Genomic DNA, 20218 nt, shown 5'->3' with positions numbered 1-20218 from the left:
GAATGCATCTACAATTTATGACAGGGGTCTGGTGTGTTTCTTATCTCAGAGGACACTCACGGTGTGTGAGAGAGAGGGAGTATGTGGTTGTTTATGTGTGTCTGTAAAACAGACATAGTAAGAGAGAGTGAGAGAGAAAGACTGCAGATCACTGCATGTTTAATTCTGATATAAAAAATATATAAAACTTACATATTTAAGTTTGTTGAGTGAGGCATCAGTCTCGGATCCATGAGCAGTTTTACATTGTCGAGTCCTTGTCTGGGATTCATAGCCAGATGACCCCAAAAGGTCGGAAAGTGGTTTTATATCCTGCTGTTAATTTTATTATCATTTCATAACATTGACCTCTCCGGGGTTGAGAAGGGTGGTTCCTTGTCTGGCCAGTGTTAAGTCTGACTTTTTTAGTGTGAGAGGTGAAAAGGCGATTTGGCAGATCCTAAGAGTTCCTGCAGAGGTCAGTTCAAACCCAACGTTATATCTTAGTGGAATAAAAAGGGTGAGGGGTCGTCACTACATCTTTGAGGCAAGGGGGAGGGATCCCGGAAACCAGAATAATCGTCTTCTCTACTACATCAACTTTTATTTATAAGAATGAACAAATCACTGTGGAGCTTCTGAGATAGCCTCACCCTCATTTGCCTATGGTAGATCATTTCTAACTTTCCTACAATCATTTGGGGAGGTGATTCACTCTTGTCCCATAGAAAATGAAGTTGAATCCGAAATTCACATCACACTGCATTCCACTGAGCCATCACCAGAAGGACAAGTACAGTAGGGAGTGTGTAATTTCCAATCCATTGGTACACTGCAATCTTGGTGCCAAGAGTGAATGTGTTTTGCGCCATCCACCACTTGCCTGCTTGGAGTGGATCAAGGTTACACCTGTCATCAGAGATATTTTCTTCACTTGAACTGGTGAAGAAAATTATGCCAGCGAGACAGAATAAATATTAATGACTGATTCTTAATAGCACATATAGATAATAAGTTTCCTTAGCTCACCACAGGATTCTCAAACTGTAAAGGGGAGAGCCCTGTGTTTAAAGTGGATGAATGCAGCCAAAGTGACTGACCATGATTGTCACAACCACTGTAATGTATGACAATGTATTCTTTCAGTTCCTACCCCATATCTAGGTGTACCATAGGTACATTGGGTGCCTCTGACCACAACATTACCAAAAGAGTGCTGGCATGCCCTGGGCACATTGGGTATGCAACACTTCACTGCACTTCACACTGTGGCTCTTGATTCAAAGCCCAGAATGTAAGTTAGTCAATAAAGGAAAAGAAGTGTTGATAGATTAGTCAGTGCTTAAAAGTATCACTAGCTACAGCCCTGGCAAGGAAGACTAGAACCCTGGTTATACATCAAATGGTTACTGTCTGCTTAGATTCCAAAAAGCTGTCAATCTTGGCCAGAGTCATTCGCTTTGTCTTCATGCTTTCATGGTTTTTACTGTTTTTCGTCAAGTCCAAATTCAGTTTTCTTTTCTGGAACTCTTAAATGTCACTCAAACTGAATCAAATCACGACTCATTGCACAGAGCTTTGAGCAATGGCAAGCTATCTATCTAACACTATGAATCATCACACTTCAAGGGAGGGTATTTTCAGACATTACCTTATTGACTCCAACATCATTTAGAATCTTTGGGACAGAAAAGATTAAGTGTATGATGCTACGTTAGATGAAAAATAAACTTAGACAATGTGTCAGTCATGTATGTTAAAATAGACTGCTACTGTTCAGCAAATGGCATCCATCATCCATACTTCACTTCCATCTTGAAATGTGCTCAAGGGCATGTGTGTATTCACATATTTTGCTGCATGCCCACACATTAGAACAGGCGTAGGCCTGCCTTAAATTTATATTACCAGTTTTTATTCATGTAAGTAATTATACTTTCCATGTTTTTGATCAAATCTAATGTGGAAGATCAGTTTTCCCAAAATTTCAAACTCCATGTGAGAATCATAGCAGGGTCTTCTAATTCTGCTAATGAAAATTAAAGAAATTAAAAGTACATAAAAGGGTTCAAAATGGCTGGAAAAAGGCAGAGATGACAGTAACATTACACCCTCCCAACTATGTTTAATTATTATTGTATTATGATATCATGATGTTTCTGGGACACTCCTTGATGTTGGGTTGCAGATTATATACAGCAGCAGAACAGATGTGAGCTAAAAATCTAAACAGAAAACAGAATTCATCTCTGATATTCCAGTCGTCATACCTGCAGTGCACCTGCAGTCTTAACATACCTGAGGAGTCTGCAGCTGATTTTTCCAGTTATCCACAGTGACTCAGTGCACTCGCTATATCCCGCTCAGCCTGCGACCACCTTTAATACTTAACATCTTGTGAATGAAACTATTGAAAGTTAGACCAAGGCACTTCATTAACAGTGACTCCAGTAAAGCAGCCATTCCTGAGCTTGTCTTACTGTGGGCCCTTCTCTGCCCAGCAGCTTCAGCCAAAGCAGTTGTTTCCATCAACTGTCAAAGTGCAGGACAGTATCAGTCTCCGCTTTACCGTTTCTGGACTGTAGTTTGACAGTCTTCAACTGCTGCAGTTGGCCAATAGCAGCGAGCAGTTTTTACTGAGACTGAAATGAAGTCTCCCATTAGTGACATACCTTACCACAACATTTAGTGTGGTAATCATGACATGGGTGTGTTAAGGTGCCCATAAACTGTGCGATAACCACAATCTTACAAGTTCACTTCATGTCACACAACAATATGACTCTGATAAAATGGTTGCAGTATGTGTCAGACTTCATAATACTATTTTTAAGGAGTGGTTGTCTGTGAATGAATATTTGGCGAATTTTAGCAAAATGACAACAAATAGTGTTTTCCCATGCAATGCAGTACGACACATAGAAGTGTTTTGCGATCTGATTTCTATATCAGCAAAACAAAGTCATTTGTCTTGCCCTCCAAAACTGTTACGAAACACTTTTGAAAATAGGTGAGGTTTTGGCACAAAAATGACTTAGCTAGGTTTAAGGAAAGATCGTGGCTGGGATTAAAATGAATACCTCTTTAAGGTTAGAGGACCTTTGTTATAATGGTTACAATAATAACCATGTTCTTAAGGTTAGGGAACAATCATGGCCATGGTTTAAAAACCACAAACGTTGACTGTAGGTTGGAAAAGGGAAAACATCAGCGTTACAGACTGAGTAGACTTTTGTCATATCATATTATAGTAGGCTGTCTTCAGATGCCGAAGCTCTAAATTGGCCATCAGTGCACATTTCTCAAAGTGCGATATAAAAATTTTCTTTTCTAATGACAACCCAAGATTTTGCCATATTTCTTTCAAATGTCAAGTGTAAAGGGACACCTATGAATTGTTGGTGACAATGTTCAAGTCATCATGTGTGACAGCAAACTAGCAAACAATTCTCCCCTTTATTTGCATAGCCTCTGGGTGAGACACACTGAGTGAGTTGGCTAAATAAACTGCAATAAAAGTCAGTGTAAGTCAGCTCAGTGTTGATTAACCCTTTACCAAACAGCCCTCTTGTTTGGTTAAATAAAAGTTGAAACACAATAATCATCTAAACTACTTAAAATCCATAGCAACAACAGGGATATGATTATCTTTCTGTCTCGAAAGATTATACTCTTCAACTGAGTTGGTAAAAAAACAAAAACATATGGATATCAGATGTCTCATTCTTGTTAATAAAAGATATAATTACAGCCTAATATATGAGGAGGCACACAGTTCTGTTTTCATGGTGCTTAAAGATTTGGAACAGATGTGGTGATGCTACCATAAAAGTGCAAAAATATTGTTGGCTAATTTAAAACTTATCATAGCTAAAAACATCTTGTTTTCAAGGTGATGATTCAGAGTGTTTTGAGTCCTAATCCTTTATAGTCCAGCAAAATGTATCCTTAAAGTAAAACGAATGATTACTACATACAAATAACTCACAGATTTACAGCACCTTGTTGAACCACTGAGTTGTTTGCTCCATCTAAATCAGAAGACATGCGCTTGCCCACATTGCATTTATGAATTTGTTCAGTTTAGTTTTATGCAGCAACATTTCATGTGAGCCATAAATTGTCAGCAAAAAGCCTAATTAGAGCATTTGTTTGTTTCTTTCACTGGTCAGAAATGTGTTGCAGCAAAGGGACCTTCACTATCAGCATCATCATCAGCTTTGATATGATCTGACTCAACCAATGCATAATCTTCCCATATTTTGGGTTGGATTATGAGCACAGATCAGATAATGTTCTCACTCCATTCAAAGTGCTCCAGGGTGGGAATAAATGCATTGTGAGACACCAGATAGTTATTTTTGTCTTCTTACAAGCTAGCTTCTCCTTTCTCATGTATCCAAATTGAATCAATCCAAGAGGAAATTAGCTCAATAAACATATTATGTGTGTGTGTTTGTGTGTATATATATATATATATATATATATATATATATATATATATATATATACATAATATATATCATATCATGACCTGTCTTTTCCTTTGTTTGTAACTATTGCCTTATGGCCAGCACCTCACAAGCTTTGGTGATGCACTTTGTCCCTTTGCATTGTGTAACATTCTGTGTGGTCAGTCCTGCCAGGGACTAGACTGGCAGGACTGACAGCACTGGACAATGAAACCTGGACCTGCCCCACCCATACATACACACTTTACAGGAATAAAGCAGTAAAAGGAATGTGATTACTTTAATTAACTACAACAATTTGTAGCTTGATATATGAAAGAGAAACCCCTGTGCAGTGTTATATAATATAATCATTCATAATTATAACCTGTAGTAATCTCTGCACTGAACACAGAGACCAAACTGATATCAACCTTCCATTAGAGTCTCACTAAAACACCAAACATGACAGCTGTCAAAGTAACGAAGCATTATGGGGATTAGTTACTGTAATGCAATTACTGATTTTCAAATTGTAATCCTTTACACTTCCTTGTTAACTGTTGTATTCTGCCACTATCACTTTAGCTGCAAAACTTGACTGGTGTTGTCACTGGAGTCAGTGGGCTTTGTTCTTACATCCACTCTGCTGCTCTGTCCCACCTCTCCAGCTGCCCTCTGCAGTGCCACTGCTGCTGCCAAAATTCATTCACTGCTCATTTTAAAGCTTTTATCTCTACGACTTTTAACTTGTTTTCCTTGAACTTTTCATCCAGTTTTTTATTAGCTTTGTTAAACATCTAAAGTATGTTAGCAGTAGTCAGCTACTAGTTGGGTCAGTTTTGACAAGATGATCCACGCAGCCAGGTAAGAGAATGTCACTGGCTGGAGAAGAGAGAGAGGAAGATAGACGACCAAATTGTGTAGTGGCCACCTCATGAAAACTCTTGGTGGTCCTGCCTTAAAAGTTCTAATGTTACCACTTACTGTATAAATAGGTCCCCACTTACCTTGATCCAGATCATACTCCTCCATGGTGCTGACAAAGTGAGGTCTGGAGTAGAAGTTATGTGGCCCCGGTTGCTGGAGGCCACCCAGGCTGAAGAGGCTTCGCTCATTTGTGGCGCAGCAGGAGAAGGCTCTCCTGCTTGGGATGCAGGGGTAACGTGTCCAGCTATTCATCTCCAGATCAAAAGCCTCCAGCGCCGTCACCGGCATCTTTCCCTGACGACCACCTGGAAGAGCCAGGAGAACATTCAAATTCAGGGTCAGAACGAATTTATGATGATATCAAGGGTTTACATGTCCACATAGGTTATATATGTATAAATCTATTGTGAATGCGGTCCTAAATAGAATACATTTCCAGAAATATTAGCATGTACATGAATAAGGCCAAGAACTTGCAATAACAAACTGTTTGACACTGTTTGTCCTTGTTTTCCATTTCCTGTTTTGTTTTCATTGCTTTTTAATCCCCGACTCCTGTCACAAAGTTTCCTTGGCATCTACTTTGAAGTCTGGCAAGCATACAGACCAGCACTGGGACCACATTTCATTTTGGATTGAAAAACAGGGCACAGTAGCAGGGTGTTCCCCTAGGACGCCCGCAAGTTGTTTACTTCTAAAAATCATAACTTACCCTTGTAAAATACAACTGCAAGGACAAGGCAAAGTGATGAGAGAGAGCATATAGCGGACAGTAAGGTTGTGAGTGATGGAGAAAGGGAGGAGAGGGTCGAGGGAATTGTTGTGCAGACGGTGAAAAAAAGGACAAAGGCGGGGGAGGAAGGATACATGAGGGAGAGGGGGAGTAGAAATGAGAGGAGAATGAGGATATCAAGAGCAAAATACAGTAACAAAAAAGGGAAGGGAGACAAGAAAATGAGTCAATGACACAGAGAAATTGTGTAAAAGTCATACAGGGGAGAGAGGAGAATGTGGAGGAGTGAGAGAAGAGAGTGGAAGAGGGTCAACTGGAGTGGGCAGGGTGGCGTGGAGATCGATAGCAATAGCGAGACAAAGAGTCGAGCTGAGTGGGAAGCATTAGAGTCAGAGAGGTGTGAGAGAAAGACGGACAGTTTGAGATATAAGATCTGTTGAATTCAGCGGAATAGATCGGATAATTCGTATTCAGAGTGTCAGCTAGAGACGGATTTTTTGACAGTATTATGAAATAAAGAAACTGTGATGCTTATATACCATAGAGAGCCAAAGTGAAACCATAACTTCCAAGTTCTTTCCCAGAAGTAAGAAAAAATACATTAAAAACATTTGTAACTGCGCTAATAACTAAACATACAGCCATGGAACAGAGTCATTCTCAACAGTATATTGTGTGGCTTGCTTCATATGTTTAGATAAGGACTGCAGTTTTTTGAAACATGATCTAATATCCTTTTTTATCAATACTTGTTTTTAGCAGCATTTAATGAACACCATTTCCCATGAGTCCTAGGCGCTCGTGGGCTAAATAGTCCTAGGCGCTCGTGCTTGCCAGAAGAGAAGAGGCTGCAACTAGCTCAGACATGTCTGTGGGAACAGCAGGACAGAGAGGACTGAACACTGGATGTTTGTTGACAGCAGAGATTTCAAATAGAGAGTTGAAAAAATGACTTTCGTCTGTGAGTTCTAATGATGTGGAAGAAGGCAAGTTGCGATGACGTAAGCGCTGCTGCACTTGTAGTGTGTTCATGGGAGCTGTAGTTCATTTTGTGTTCACAAAGTAATCGTTGTGTAACTTCTTTAAATGAGGAAGGGTTTCATTTCTAATGGCAATTTGTCTCAGAATACAGAAAGTAAACCCCAGGAACATGCTTCATTTTTTCATAAAGCAGAATGAAAGTAGTGCTATATCAGAGATTGCATTGAGTTACAGACACCAGTGGACCAGAGGCTAGCCCAGACAGCATGATAAGACACTGACATTGTATAAATCCAATTAGTGGTCTGAGCTGCACTCTCTGCTGGATTGGGCTGGGTTGAGTCAGTAAGAAAAACTCAGCTCAACATCTATAAGTAATTTACTGTATGCACGATAGAACTGACAGAGATAAACCAAAAATTTTTGTAGCCATGCTAGCGGTATACAGTAGTAGTATCGATCTCTCCATCAGTTAGTCCACCACTTTGGTCCAGACATAAATATAGAACAAGCAATAGATGGATTGACATGACATTTTTCACAATCGTAGTCCGGTCAAACTTTTGCTTGTCCCGAGAAATATCTACTTGATGGATCGCCACAAAGCTTTGTACAGACATTCATGATTCCCAGAAATTAAATCCTAATGACTTGGTGATCCCTTCTCTTTTTCCCTCTATCACCATCTTCAGGTCAACATTTCAATTAGTCCAATACTTTGGTTTATGACACAATACCTACATAACTAATGACATTCCCATCAGCCTCAGCTGTTTGTGTTCGGTGTTAATTAGCAAATATTTAGCGTACAAAACACTACAGTAAACTAAGATGATGAACACGGTTAACGTTATACCTGCTTAACATCAGCACGTTTGCATTATAATTGTGAGCCTGTTGCAATGCTGATGTTAGCATTTAGTTCACAGCCACAGTGCCTACGTACAGCCTCACATAGCTGCTAGTGTGGCTGTGGACTCTGTTCTAAATTGTATCTGATATTACTTAACACAGTAAAAGACCATAACGTGCTAGAAATCCAGCATAAAATTGCAAAGGGCAGCTTCTGTGAGAGATACCACAAGAATACCAGGAGTATTATTTTTTTCTGAGATTTTTTTTGCTTCTCAAAACAAAATTCTGGGTCTCTCCGCCCCCACTCTATCTCCTCCTTTACAGAACGAGGTAGTTAACTCTGTAACAAGTAGTATGAATTTCCATTTGATTTGTTGCTGTTGGTTGAATCTTCATGCATTCGTAAAATGCTGTGTGATGGTTTGTGTTCTTACAGGCTGTAATGCTTGTTGTTACAATAATATATTTGCCTTTCCTGATTTATCTGAAGTTGTCCTTGCAGATGAAGGTAGGAGATGCTGGCTGGTATAAACACTAATGACCATTTCTCATTTACCTGCTATTAAACTGTAACATAATTTCAGTAGAAAAGACATTTGTCTGTGTGGTGATTTACATTCCTTATCTGTCTTTACAGCTACAGAAGGGTGGTATTACTTGCGAAGTAAAGTAACAGACAACTTTCCGGATAAAAAAAAGTCAAGGAATTTGAAGGTATGTAGCCCAGGGCATGATTGAAAATTATACCAAACAGACGCTAATGAAAAACAACACAATATGTAGGTTGGACCAAAATCATCAACTGAAACATCAATAGCTATGTAGGGGGCATAAAACTGGGTGAGGGACAGCCAGGGTCTTTCACAGGCAGAAATTTCGATGCAGACAGATGGCCAGATGTGCTGTCCAAGCTCTTCTGCAGAAGCCCAAAGAAATAGGCAAGGTTGAGGACCACAAACTCAGTGCTCAGACAAGGAAACTGAGTAACATCAAGTGGACTTTCCTTGGAAATCAGAAGATGTCCAGCAGCACCGTCAGGTCAGAACTGGCAGAAACCACTGGGACCCTGGTACACCCATCTACAGTCCAGAGAGGGCTGATTACGGAGGACTTGCAGCTAAAAAATCCATTCCTCTTGTGTGGAATAAAAGCCAAGCAACTCACCTGTGCACGAAAACACAAGAACTTGGGGTACACAAAAACGGCAGCGAGTGCTTTGGACTGAGGAGTCCAAATTTGAAATATTTGCCTCTAACAGAAGGCAGTTTGTATACGAGGGGCTTGGGAAACTCCAAGGATGGGTGTGTGCAGGCCTCAGTGAAGCAAAGTGGAGGGCCCTTGCAGTATTGGGGCTGCATTTCTGAAACCGAAGTTGGGGATTTGGTCATAATTAATGGTGTCCTGAATGCTGAAAGGTACAGGATGTAGCTTTTCCATCATGCAATAGATTCAGATTCATTAGCAGCATGACAACGACACCAAACACACAGCCGGAGTCATAAAGAACTATCTTAAGCGACAGGAAGAACAAGTTCTGCAATAAGGGCAAAGAGAACTGGTGCTGTTCTTAGGGTAAAAAGTGGGGGTTTTTTTTTCTGTTGTATCAGATTATCAACCCTGCACTGCCACAAACTCCTTGATTCAAATTGTGAATATGCACGCACACAAGAATTTTAAAGCATCATGAGTTACGCCATATGCCACTAAGTCTGCTACTGACTGGACAAAATTTAAAAGAAAGGGGTTCAGGCACCCACTTATCCAAACCGTACCCAGAGTGAAGCAGCAGCTGAAGAAGAAGCACATGAACATGACTGAAAGAGCGAGAGACAAGGAGAGAAAGATAATGACCTTACAGGATCAATATCACATTGTTCTGTTTGCACATCGCTCATAAGTGTGTGTAATGTGATATGATGTGATTAAACTCCCATGGGTGTATTTGTGTGTGTGCTGTGTCCATATGGGTGCAGTTTATATTAACCCTCCCTCTCTCCTCCATCCACAACAAGATGAATTAACTTGCTGGTCTGCAGAGAAATTATGGATTGGGGCAAACTGCTCTTTGTACTGCATCAATTTATGATAATTTATTCTATTTTGGTGTTTGTTGTTCAGAAGAGGTCAATTCTATTTCTAGCATTCACTCCCATATCTGTCCGTTTAACATACAGTAAGGCTGCAGGCGGTTAACGTAGTTTAGCACAGGCTGAAAGCAGTGGGAGTCTCCACTGGTAGCTTGGCAGCTGCTCAGAATCAATCTTCTCATCTAACTCGCCATCAGAAAGCAAATAAGCTGAAAAAGAAATTTTGGTCTACTGAAGGTCTAGATCGGCATCTTTCAACTAGGGGTAGTTGTACCACAGGGGGTATTTGCTAAAATTATGGAATATTCTACTAATTAGGAAAAAAATAAAATTGGTTTTGTCAAAATACAAAAATAATATCCACACATTTGTGTTAAGGAGAAAACTAAAAAGCCAAACCAGATAACAAATTGCCTGATCTTTGCATCTTATTGTCACAAAAGCCAGAAATCTTTCAGCTACAAAAAAAACAACTGCACAAATTACCACCAACCTTACAAAAGATATGGTGACAGCTGAGAAGATGTGTTTCTGTGTTTTAGAATCACCAAATCTTTAGAATTATTAGACCTGCCTGGTAGTCAAAGTCTTAAATAGAATGAACAGTTGTATCAGACGCATTGGATATAAGACACGTTCGTACTTTAACACCAAAACTGAAATGTTAAAGCCATGTCGTTGCAGAGAAATGACAGCAAGACTTTAAATTCAACCATGCTGCATGTGCAAAGTAACTACAGTGTAAATTTTAGGGTGAAATTATTATTTAGTCATGAGAAGCATGTTGTTAAATAGCTTGTGGAATTATACATCATGTAATTTATTCTTAAAATGTCAGTACTGTATTCAGTATGGTTAGATTTAAGGACTTTTCAGGTTTTTCAGCTAAGAAAGGGCTCTAAATGTTAAAAAAATGATCAAGTTTTGACACATTTTTATCTGTACATCTCTTGTTTCCATGTGCAAATGTAAAATCCTACTTAAATTTTGAGCAAATGTGTTTAAAAACAGTAAAGACACATGTGATGGAAAACTTTAGCATTAAAGAGAGACGGCCTCTGCATAGAAGTGACGACGTATTATTATTAATTTGAGTCAAAGTGTTGGGATTTCCAGAAGGAGGTAGTTTTATCCCAAGACAAACAGAGGCATTTGCAAGAGGGAAAGAGAGGAGAGCGAAAAGAAGACAATGACAAAAGTAAAGAGCAAAAGAAACCCCATTTAAAGTAGATTGGAAAGCTTTTTATGTTCTGGCAGAAAGAGACAGATTTAAGACAGAGAAAACAGGTAAGGAAACAACAAGGAGATGAGGCAGGGTGTACTACTACTGTCCAGTGTGTCAAGTCTCTTTGAGAACTCGATCTGGATTCGGCCCCGCCATGCCCATCACAAACACCCGCCTCTGAAGCAGTTCCTGCATCGCCAAATTGAAGAAAGTTTTCTCAGTATGTTGAGCTCTCTTGGCTACTTAAACCTCAGTCATTTTCAACAGTAAAAGGGTAATTCTGTCCCTCTGGTAGAGTGTGAGGAAAAATGTTGGAAATGGAAATGACCAGAGTTCCTTCTCTAAAGAGGTTAAAGCTACTTTGTGCTGGATGTGGACTGTGTTGTTGCCTGTAGTGTGTAGTGAAAGTGATTCATTTGTTTGCAAAATGCTTATTTAGTGGGGTAAAATGGTTGTACCCTGTCATGTGCGATTCCAATTTCTCTCTCAGCAGTGCTGTGAACTTTTACCCAAGTGTCAATGAGCCTACCAAAGAGAACAAATGTGACCTCTGATCATGGATGGAAAATGACTGGATAACAATCATCCTCAGAGGGAAACACAAAGCACAGGATCTGCACTGAACATATATGTCCCTTTTTGGGAATGTCATTGAGAAAGTGACCTCGCCTCTCCTCTCTTTGCACAATCCCTAAAACTGAACTCTCATGTATTATGAGAGAGACTTTGGGTCTACATGAAAGAAAGGAAAGGCAGATGTAAGTAGTGGGATAGAACAGTGATTCCCAAAGGTGCTGCAAGATTTGTTTCTTTCCTTTTTTAAAAACTAAACATGTTTAATAATATTTAACCATAAAACAAGGTGAAAATAACATTAGCTAAAGAAATACCAAAAACCACCAAAATAACAGTATTAAAATCCCTACTGATTATAGGGTTTTGCCCCAGCTAAGTATGGTGACAACATCTCACGGTTATGGTTGCTGTAGTAATGCAACCTGCTCAACGGCACTTGAGTTTTCTAGAAACACAGAAAAATCGACTGTCAGAGCAAGCAGTAGAAAGAATTGTTACTTTAAATACACCACAAAGAAATGCTGATACATCTTGGCTACAATCAGACTGTACAGTGAAAGCTATTTGGCTTATAGCTGCCTCATCTAAAGGCAGATCCTACCAAATGTAGCTTTGCTGCAATACAAGTGACAAAAGGGATTAAATAAAAAACAGAATCCACGCATGAAGTCAGGTGTTTCTCTGTGCGTGTTTTTGTCCTCAAACAAGACTGAAATTTACAGCCATGCTAGCAGCTCTGTTAGCATTTACTTAGGCACTTTGACCTAACATGAACGTCAGCATGCTAACATGATCACGATGATTCTGCTATCATGCTGATGTTTAGAAGGTGAAATAACCATGTTCACCATCTTAGATTAGCTTGTTAGCATGCTAACATTTTCTAGAAAGCATGAATGCGAACCTCGCAGTGACACTAGAGAGAAAGTCTAGGGATCACCAAAGTCACTGCGATTTTTCGTCTGGGAACCATGAATGTCTGAAAAAAAAGTGGTACTAATCCATCAGGTATATGTTAAAATATTATATCGTTGGATAACTGAAACCTTTGACCTGTTGGTGGCGCTAGATGAAAAGTCAGGGCATCACTAGAGTCATCTGGATTGATCATCTGGCGACCATGAATGTTTGTGCCAAATTACATGACAATTTATCTAAAAGAGATATTTCAGTCTTCCACAAAGTGGTGGCTCAAAACTAATACTGTAAGATAAATTTACGTTTCAAAAAAACAAAATAAATACATTTAATGTGTTATTTGTGAATATTTTTATGCACTGTTTAAAGCTGAATATTAATCTGCAGTAAAATATATTGATGTTCATACACGTACAGTATGTCCCATAGTATTATTTACTTTGTTGGTTTGTCAAAATAAATCATGACAACAGATGACCGCGGTCTCATCTGTAGCTGAAATGGTTGCACGTTGCTAACGTATCGACGTTGTGGGGGTGGACATGGGGAAGAACAGTCTCGATGAGGGGGTCTCATGGTTTAAAAAAGCCCGGGAACCACTGGGATAGAAGCAGATAGTGTTGGTGAATGACATACTGAGATATGAAAAGATAAAAAGAGAGAAAGAAGACGATGAGATCTCATGTCCTACCTAACATGTAGATTTTGTTTCCTGTTACGAAGGGTGTGGCTCCGTACCGCGGCGTGGGCATGGAGGTCATCAGCTGCCATTGGTCCTTCTCTGTCTCATAAACCCTCACCAGGGCCTGTGGTGTGGTGTCTGCTCCCATACCCCCCAACGCATACACCTTCCCATCTGCAGAGACATACAGGACAGAAACTGTAAATACACAGCTTTTACAGAGCTTTTTATCATTTACTCTCTTGGTGCAACATTGTGATCAATAAACTTGTCACTCAACCTTGCAGCCAGGTAATGCGAGGTAAATAGAGGAAAAATGGTGCAAACACCTCTCCAAAGTGCCAGAGAAAAAGATGCATCACGCAGCCCTTTTGTCCCGCCATTTCTGCTGTAGCTGTCATGTCCACTATTTGTCTCATCCGTCTACAGTCATCCAAACAACCTGTAGTATTTATGCCCGGATGACCCATGAATGGCTTTTCCACGAGGACACGCAAACATTCCCAACTACTGCAGTGTCATTAGACTATACAGAGTAGCAAGAGAGAGGAAAGAGAGGAAAAGTGCTGAGTAAGCAAACATGGTGTTCCTGCTAAAATACTGCAGGGGGAGAAAAAGGAAAAAGAGGAAAAGATGAAATGGAAGGACAGAGGAGAAGAGCGAACAGTATTATAGATCAATAGCCCATTAGCACTCTGAAAGTTGTGACAATGTAAATCTGAATGAGCAAAAGAGAGAGAGAGAAGCTGAGAGACATGGAGGGAGAGGAAGAGGAGGGAGAGGGGGTGAGCATCTCAGTCACCCAGACAGATGACAGAAGTATGGAGCTGTGACTTAAACTGTGAAGAATAAAGCAATAATAAATCTGTCACTCAGAGTGCAGCTCAACTCAGGCGTGATTGCCAAGTAGTCCGGGGTTTTTCACTGAGTAAATCCAATTTTACTGATAACATAAAATAATTGACACAGCAAGGACATTTTTATCACATAAAGTATGTCCAATTCATGCACGTGGAGAGGTGGGGTGGAGCATAATTGTGAAATAGATGTATGTGTATATATGTATATATGTGTGTGTATGTGTGCGTGGGTGTGTGTGTAACCCATTGGGATTCGTGTCATCGTGGGGAAAAAAATTACAATTACTTTTAGGTTAGGGTTAGGGTTAGGCATTCATTTGTGATGTTTAAGGTTAAGGTAAGGTTGAGGTAAAGGCTGTAATGATCATTATAAAGAAAACCAAACTGTAAAAGAGAGAAACCAAAGTACTGGACGAACTGAAATTTTGACCTGACAGTGCTAGGTGAAAAGTCAGGGGATCACCAAAGTTCACAAAGACTTTTAATGTGTGCATCAAATTGTATGATAACCCATAAAACAGTTAAATATTTAACTCCAAACCACATATGTCAACCTCAAAGTGGTGCTAGCAGAAAGATCAGAGGAACACCAAAGAAAGATCTTGACAGTAAATTACATTGGGCCTCATGTAACAACAATTTCTCTTATCCTAAATCTGTCTTACTTTTTTCTGTGAGGTTTGCTCTTACAAGTGTTCCATGTCTGTTTCAGAAAAACCTTAATAACGGCACAAACTCTTCATAAATTGCTCACATCAACTTAATGAATACCACAAGTACTTGAGAAGGTTCACATTAATGAGATTTGCTCATTAGCGCAATTGATGCCCCTGAATTGTGACGATTTGTAATGTGGTTGCACCAGCTGTTTGTAAGTTCAAACTTAGCCTGGTTCTAACATAAGTGTTTAAGTGGAGTTTTACACATCTCTAAATTAAAACAGGTTCCACCACAAACTTCTTACGTAGAGATTAGTCTTTACTAAATATCTAAACCTACTAACTGCCTGGTGTAACTGTTGTGTAGCTAACTGAAGCAACGGACAAAGCTGATGTGAGTTTGCTAATATATAACCCATATAGAGTGAAGAGAAAAACTGTTCTGATCTAAAACTTGATACTGTAAAAAGTTTATTTCAATAATTTATTTTTATATTAGTTAGTTGCAGTAAAATTGTTAAATCCAAAATCATTCTGGTTAATATTGTGATTCTCATCTCAAAGTCAAGAGTGTCTGTATGTGATTCATTCAACATTCTGGACCAATCATAAATTTTGTCCAAACATAAGAGAAAATTCTGAAAATGAGAAAATTGGTGAACATGACAAATTCTCTTAAATCTCTCATATGTGCCACTCCAGAACAACTCTGTTCGTACAAGTGGTTCTCGCATTAGGCCCATTGTCTATATCCCCACTGCAAAAGGTAAGTAAAAAACTTTAAAAACCCTCGAGGAATGAACTGTAAGGATTCAGTGGTTTCTTGCCGAATTGCCTCATTCGAAGCAATAAAGAAGACAGTTTACTGAAAAAGGTATCATTATAATTTTATAGGTATCTTTCTAAATGTCAAAGGGTGGTCACTATCATAAAATGTAATTACGAAACTGTCAAAATTGCTTTATAGAAAACATAAAAGTTCGACACATGAAGGATTTCGAGGACGAGGAAAAAAATGAAGTGACTACCAGTCTTCAGGAAATAGAAGCTTCTGCGTGTCAGTTTGTGTTTGTGTGTGTGTGTGTGTGTGAAGTGGAAGATAGATAGAATTTATAATAGTGAGAAATAAAGTAGAATAAGCAACAATAAACAGTGTGTATGTGTGTATAAGTCAGTGTCTATAATAGAGAGAATTACTTCCCATGCAGGATTTGTTTCTGTGCTTGAACCAATTCAAAACAGCACAAAGAAAATAACTGTCAAGTGTCTGTCAAACTAAATTGCTTTTACTTGAGCTTTTACACTTCCAAATGCTCCTTTGTCACAGTAGTATGATAAGCCTTTCCATGTACAATCAAATGAGTCTGTTTTCACTGAGATTAAATGTCGAAAAAAGCCTTTGGACAACCAGAGAAGCGCTTGGTTATCTAAAAGTTTCCTTTAAACATGTTCTCTGGGGGAAGTTTGGCTTTTATCAGGTATTAAATCACGAGATGCAGTTTGTACGCAACACTTTCATCCATCTTCAATGGAATTACATTGTACCCATTTTTGCAGGACTGTGTCACCTTGCCCAGACCTGGGAGGGGAGTTTGCTGGCGAGTGTCTAAAGGCTGAGCCTTGACCCATGGGGCCCAGTCGGGCACAGCCCAAAAAATGACATGGGGCTGCCACCCTGTGGGCCAACCACCTGCTGAGATAGAAATCTGGGTCCGGTGCAACACAAGCTGGATGGCAGGCAAGGTCTGGGACCTGGGCGTGTCAATCGCTGGCATCTTAGACTGGTCCTAGGAACATTGAATGTCATCAAACTCCTTGAGTAGGGATGGACCTTTTCTGGAGTTGCCCAGGGCGTGAAGCATCAGGTGGCTGTCGGGATATTTATGAGCCCCCAGCTGAGTGCCGCTGTGCTGGAGTTCTTCCTGGAGAACAACAGGGTCACCTCCATGCCCCTGCAAGTTGCTGGGAGGAAGGCTCTGACTGTTGGTTGTGTTTATTTACCAAACAGCTGTTCTGAGTATCTGGGTCCTGGAGAGGGCATTATCTGATGACTCTATAGTCCTCTTGGTGGACTTCAATGCTAATGATGGAGGTAGGTGATTGAGTGGAATGACCTGCCTCATTTTAACCCATGTGGTGTTTTGTTGATGGAGTTCTGTGCTTGTCATTGATTCGCCATAACAAACACTATGGTTGAGCATAGGGTGGTTCATAATTATACTTGGTACCAGAACACCCTAGGCCTAAGATGATCGACTTCGAGATCATACCATCCGATCTGCGGCCATATGTCTTTGACACTCAGGTGAGTGTCATCAGCTGCTTCAAGGGGTCTACTGAAGCAGCAGATGGGTAATGGAGGGACAGAGAGACTGCGGCTGTGGCTGGGGTTGTGCAATCACGGATGCAAAAACCCAGGTGTGGGAGGAATTCAGAGAGGCTGTGGAGAAGGACTTTCAGTTTGCTTCAAGGAAGTTCTGGAAAATCATCAGACCACTCAGGAACAAAAGCAGGGCTTGGCCCTAGCTTTGTTCAGCGATGAAAGAGAACTGCTGACTCTGACTGGAGATATCGTCAGTTGGTAGAAAGAGCACTTTGGGGAACTCCTGAACCCAGCCAACATGTCCTCTGAGAAGGAGGCAGAGTTTGAAGACTCAGTGGAAGCCTCACTCATATTTCTGGAAAAAGGTCACTGAGGTGTTCAAAAAGCTCCACGGCGGCAAGGCGCCAGGTATGGATGAGATCTGCCCTGAGATGCTGAAGGCTCTAGACATTGTTGAGTTGTCTTGGCTGACATACCTCTTCAATGCCACATGGTGGTTGGGGACAGTTCCGGCCGGGGTGGTGGTTCCTATATTTAAAAAGGAGACCAGAGGGTCTGCTCCAGTTATCGGGGTATCACATTGCTCAGCCTCCCCGGAAAAGCTTATGGCAGGGTGCTGGAAAAGAGGCTCCAACTGTCGAACTTCCGATCCAGCGCAGACTCTGACCCGGGTTTAGAACCGTTGACCAACTCTTCACCCTTAGTAGAGGAGTTGCGGGAGTTTGCTCATCCAGTCTACATGTGTTACAGTGGTATGACCAGTCTACAGCTCCGTCCCTACCAGCAAGCTAAAGCCTTTTCTGTTTCTTCTTTCCTAAGAAAACATTTACAAAGCAGATTTTTTGAGTATTTTCGAACCTGCAGTGTTTAAATCATGTTTACTAGCTTCTTCCTCCCTGCCTTTGCTGGTGCATTGCTCCACTTTTGGTATATTACCTCCACCAACCAGTGGAATAATATGAAACCATAGCCAGGAATACATATTGCAACCTACATGCTCACAAACCTGTACTAAATACGAACAAAATGGGGAGTCGCTCATAATAACATTTCTCTATAGCACTACTAGTGGTCAAATATGCCCTGGGTTACCTTTAAGTTGAACTACGTTATGCTGTTTTGCCCACTGTAAAAAACAACAGAGGAAAGAGAATTAAACTAAAGTAGTTTCGGAAATGGAAGTTTAAACCTATCGAACAAGTATCACCAAGAGCAGAATAATTGATAAAAACCTAGAGCACAAAACCGTGGATACTGTATTTAAAAAAAAAACAAGACTAGGTCAGAACCTAGTATATGGCATGACCAACCTTATTTGTTTGCTCTCCTAATTTATGTGATTACATATACAGTAATTTAATACAGCTGAATCCCAATGAAACTGTTTATTGTCTTTAGGTTAAAGACAATGGCTGTGCTATGATTTTGGCTATATTTACTTGTCAAATGATCCCTCAAAGAGAAAGTTAGAAGCTCATTCACATCAGTCAGCTGCAGTCAGTTGAATTAGATGCATAGAGAGCTGTGCCTGTGAAGGAAAAGCCCAACTTTACTGTTAATATTCTTCTCAAGATGTATATAATATTCTTCTATAATTAACCATCAATCAAAGATAAGAAAATTAAAAATGACAATAGTGGTTTTTGTAGTAAAGATGGAAATGTAAAACATTATCAGCAAGTGTGGGAAAAATTTTTGTTATCCTGCCATTGTTTTTTTTTCACCACCTGACAAAAATATTTATGTTAAGTTACTTGCTAGACTGATATAAATGTAGATAATGCAGGAAATATCTTATTTTCACATTCTTTGTTTTTATTTCTTTGGTTGAAAAACCTCTAACTTCATTGCGTCCCCCCACATTTGAAACCCAACCTATGCCCCTGTAAAGTAATATGAGGGTACAGCTTTGTATTAAACTGGAATTACTGACAGTGTGACATGATGATAAATATCTACCAATCTGGACTGTGTTTTGGGTGACTGCAGATGCTTGACATTCACTGTCCACCCACACTGTTACCTTTGACCGGCAGCATCTCATAGTTGCTGCCTGTGTGTGTGAGTGTGTGTTTATGCCTGTGTGTGCTCTTGCCCTTTTGGCCCAGCCTCGGTCTTATCATGCACAATCTCCTCTAATTAAGGAAACAGTGCTCTATTCTCTGCCCGTCACCCCGGGAGACTCCATGACAACCACAGCGTAACCCACAGACTGTTATTATTGGGCGGCAGTTTGGAAGGTTGGTGCTTGGTGAACAAAGTCTGTCACCAATCAAAGACAGACCCCTCAGTCACTACCTGGAATTAAGTAATAATAAATACATCTCTATACAAAATAGGCTCATACCGTCCTGTACTGACCACACAAGTGATTAAAAACAATGATGCACAAAACCGGAAAATGCAGCAGTATCAGCGGATATGAAGGTTAAAGCGGATATATGTGTCTTCTTAAATATTAGTTATGCTTTATATTTCTGTCTTTCTCCATTGCTTTGATTCCTCTACAGCACATTTTTCACCACACTCTGTCTGTGTCCCTGCCTTGTTGATATCCTGCAGCCTATTGTTATCTTTTTTTGACCCTGAATCCTACTCTCACCGCTATTTTTACTTTACTTTCATCATTTGCCATCTCCTCTTTCTGCCATTCAGTCTAATTGACTGCTCCATCCTCCCCATCTCAGCCTCTTTTTTCTCTTGTCTATCATTTTATCCTTTTATCCTTCCCTCTCATCTTGTTTTTCATTACTCCTTGTCCATTTGCATCCCCCCATAATAAAGCCCCGGTATCGGATGCTCTGCTACAGTAACACCACAGAATGCAAGAAAGAGCAGAAATTACAGAAAATGTGGAACTGTTATACACTAAACAGCCACAACATTAATCAATCATCACATTATAATTAGAATAATTTAAGTGTACTTTTGGTTTGAAAGGTAATATTTTGCATGCTGC

At 40.0% G+C, this 20218-nt stretch overlaps 1 protein-coding gene across 1 annotated transcript in view; it reads right to left on the bottom strand.

Annotated features, from left to right (window-relative positions):
• Positions 1-20218, bottom strand: part of LOC120804192 (kelch domain-containing protein 8B-like) — a 132025-nt gene that overhangs the window by 46086 nt on the left and 65721 nt on the right. The window contains exons 2-3 of the mRNA XM_040153467.1: positions 13427-13591; positions 5441-5665 (exon numbers count right to left, since the gene is read on the bottom strand). Of these exons, the coding sequence (XP_040009401.1) occupies positions 5441-5665; positions 13427-13591 (390 nt within the window). The remainder of the gene's footprint in view (positions 1-5440; positions 5666-13426; positions 13592-20218) is intronic.

This window comes from Xiphias gladius, chromosome 18, assembly GCF_016859285.1.
Source record: "Xiphias gladius isolate SHS-SW01 ecotype Sanya breed wild chromosome 18, ASM1685928v1, whole genome shotgun sequence".
In the NCBI taxonomy this organism is placed as follows: domain Eukaryota; kingdom Metazoa; phylum Chordata; class Actinopteri; order Istiophoriformes; family Xiphiidae; genus Xiphias; species Xiphias gladius.
This window is presented reverse-complemented; position numbering and strand designations above follow the sequence as displayed.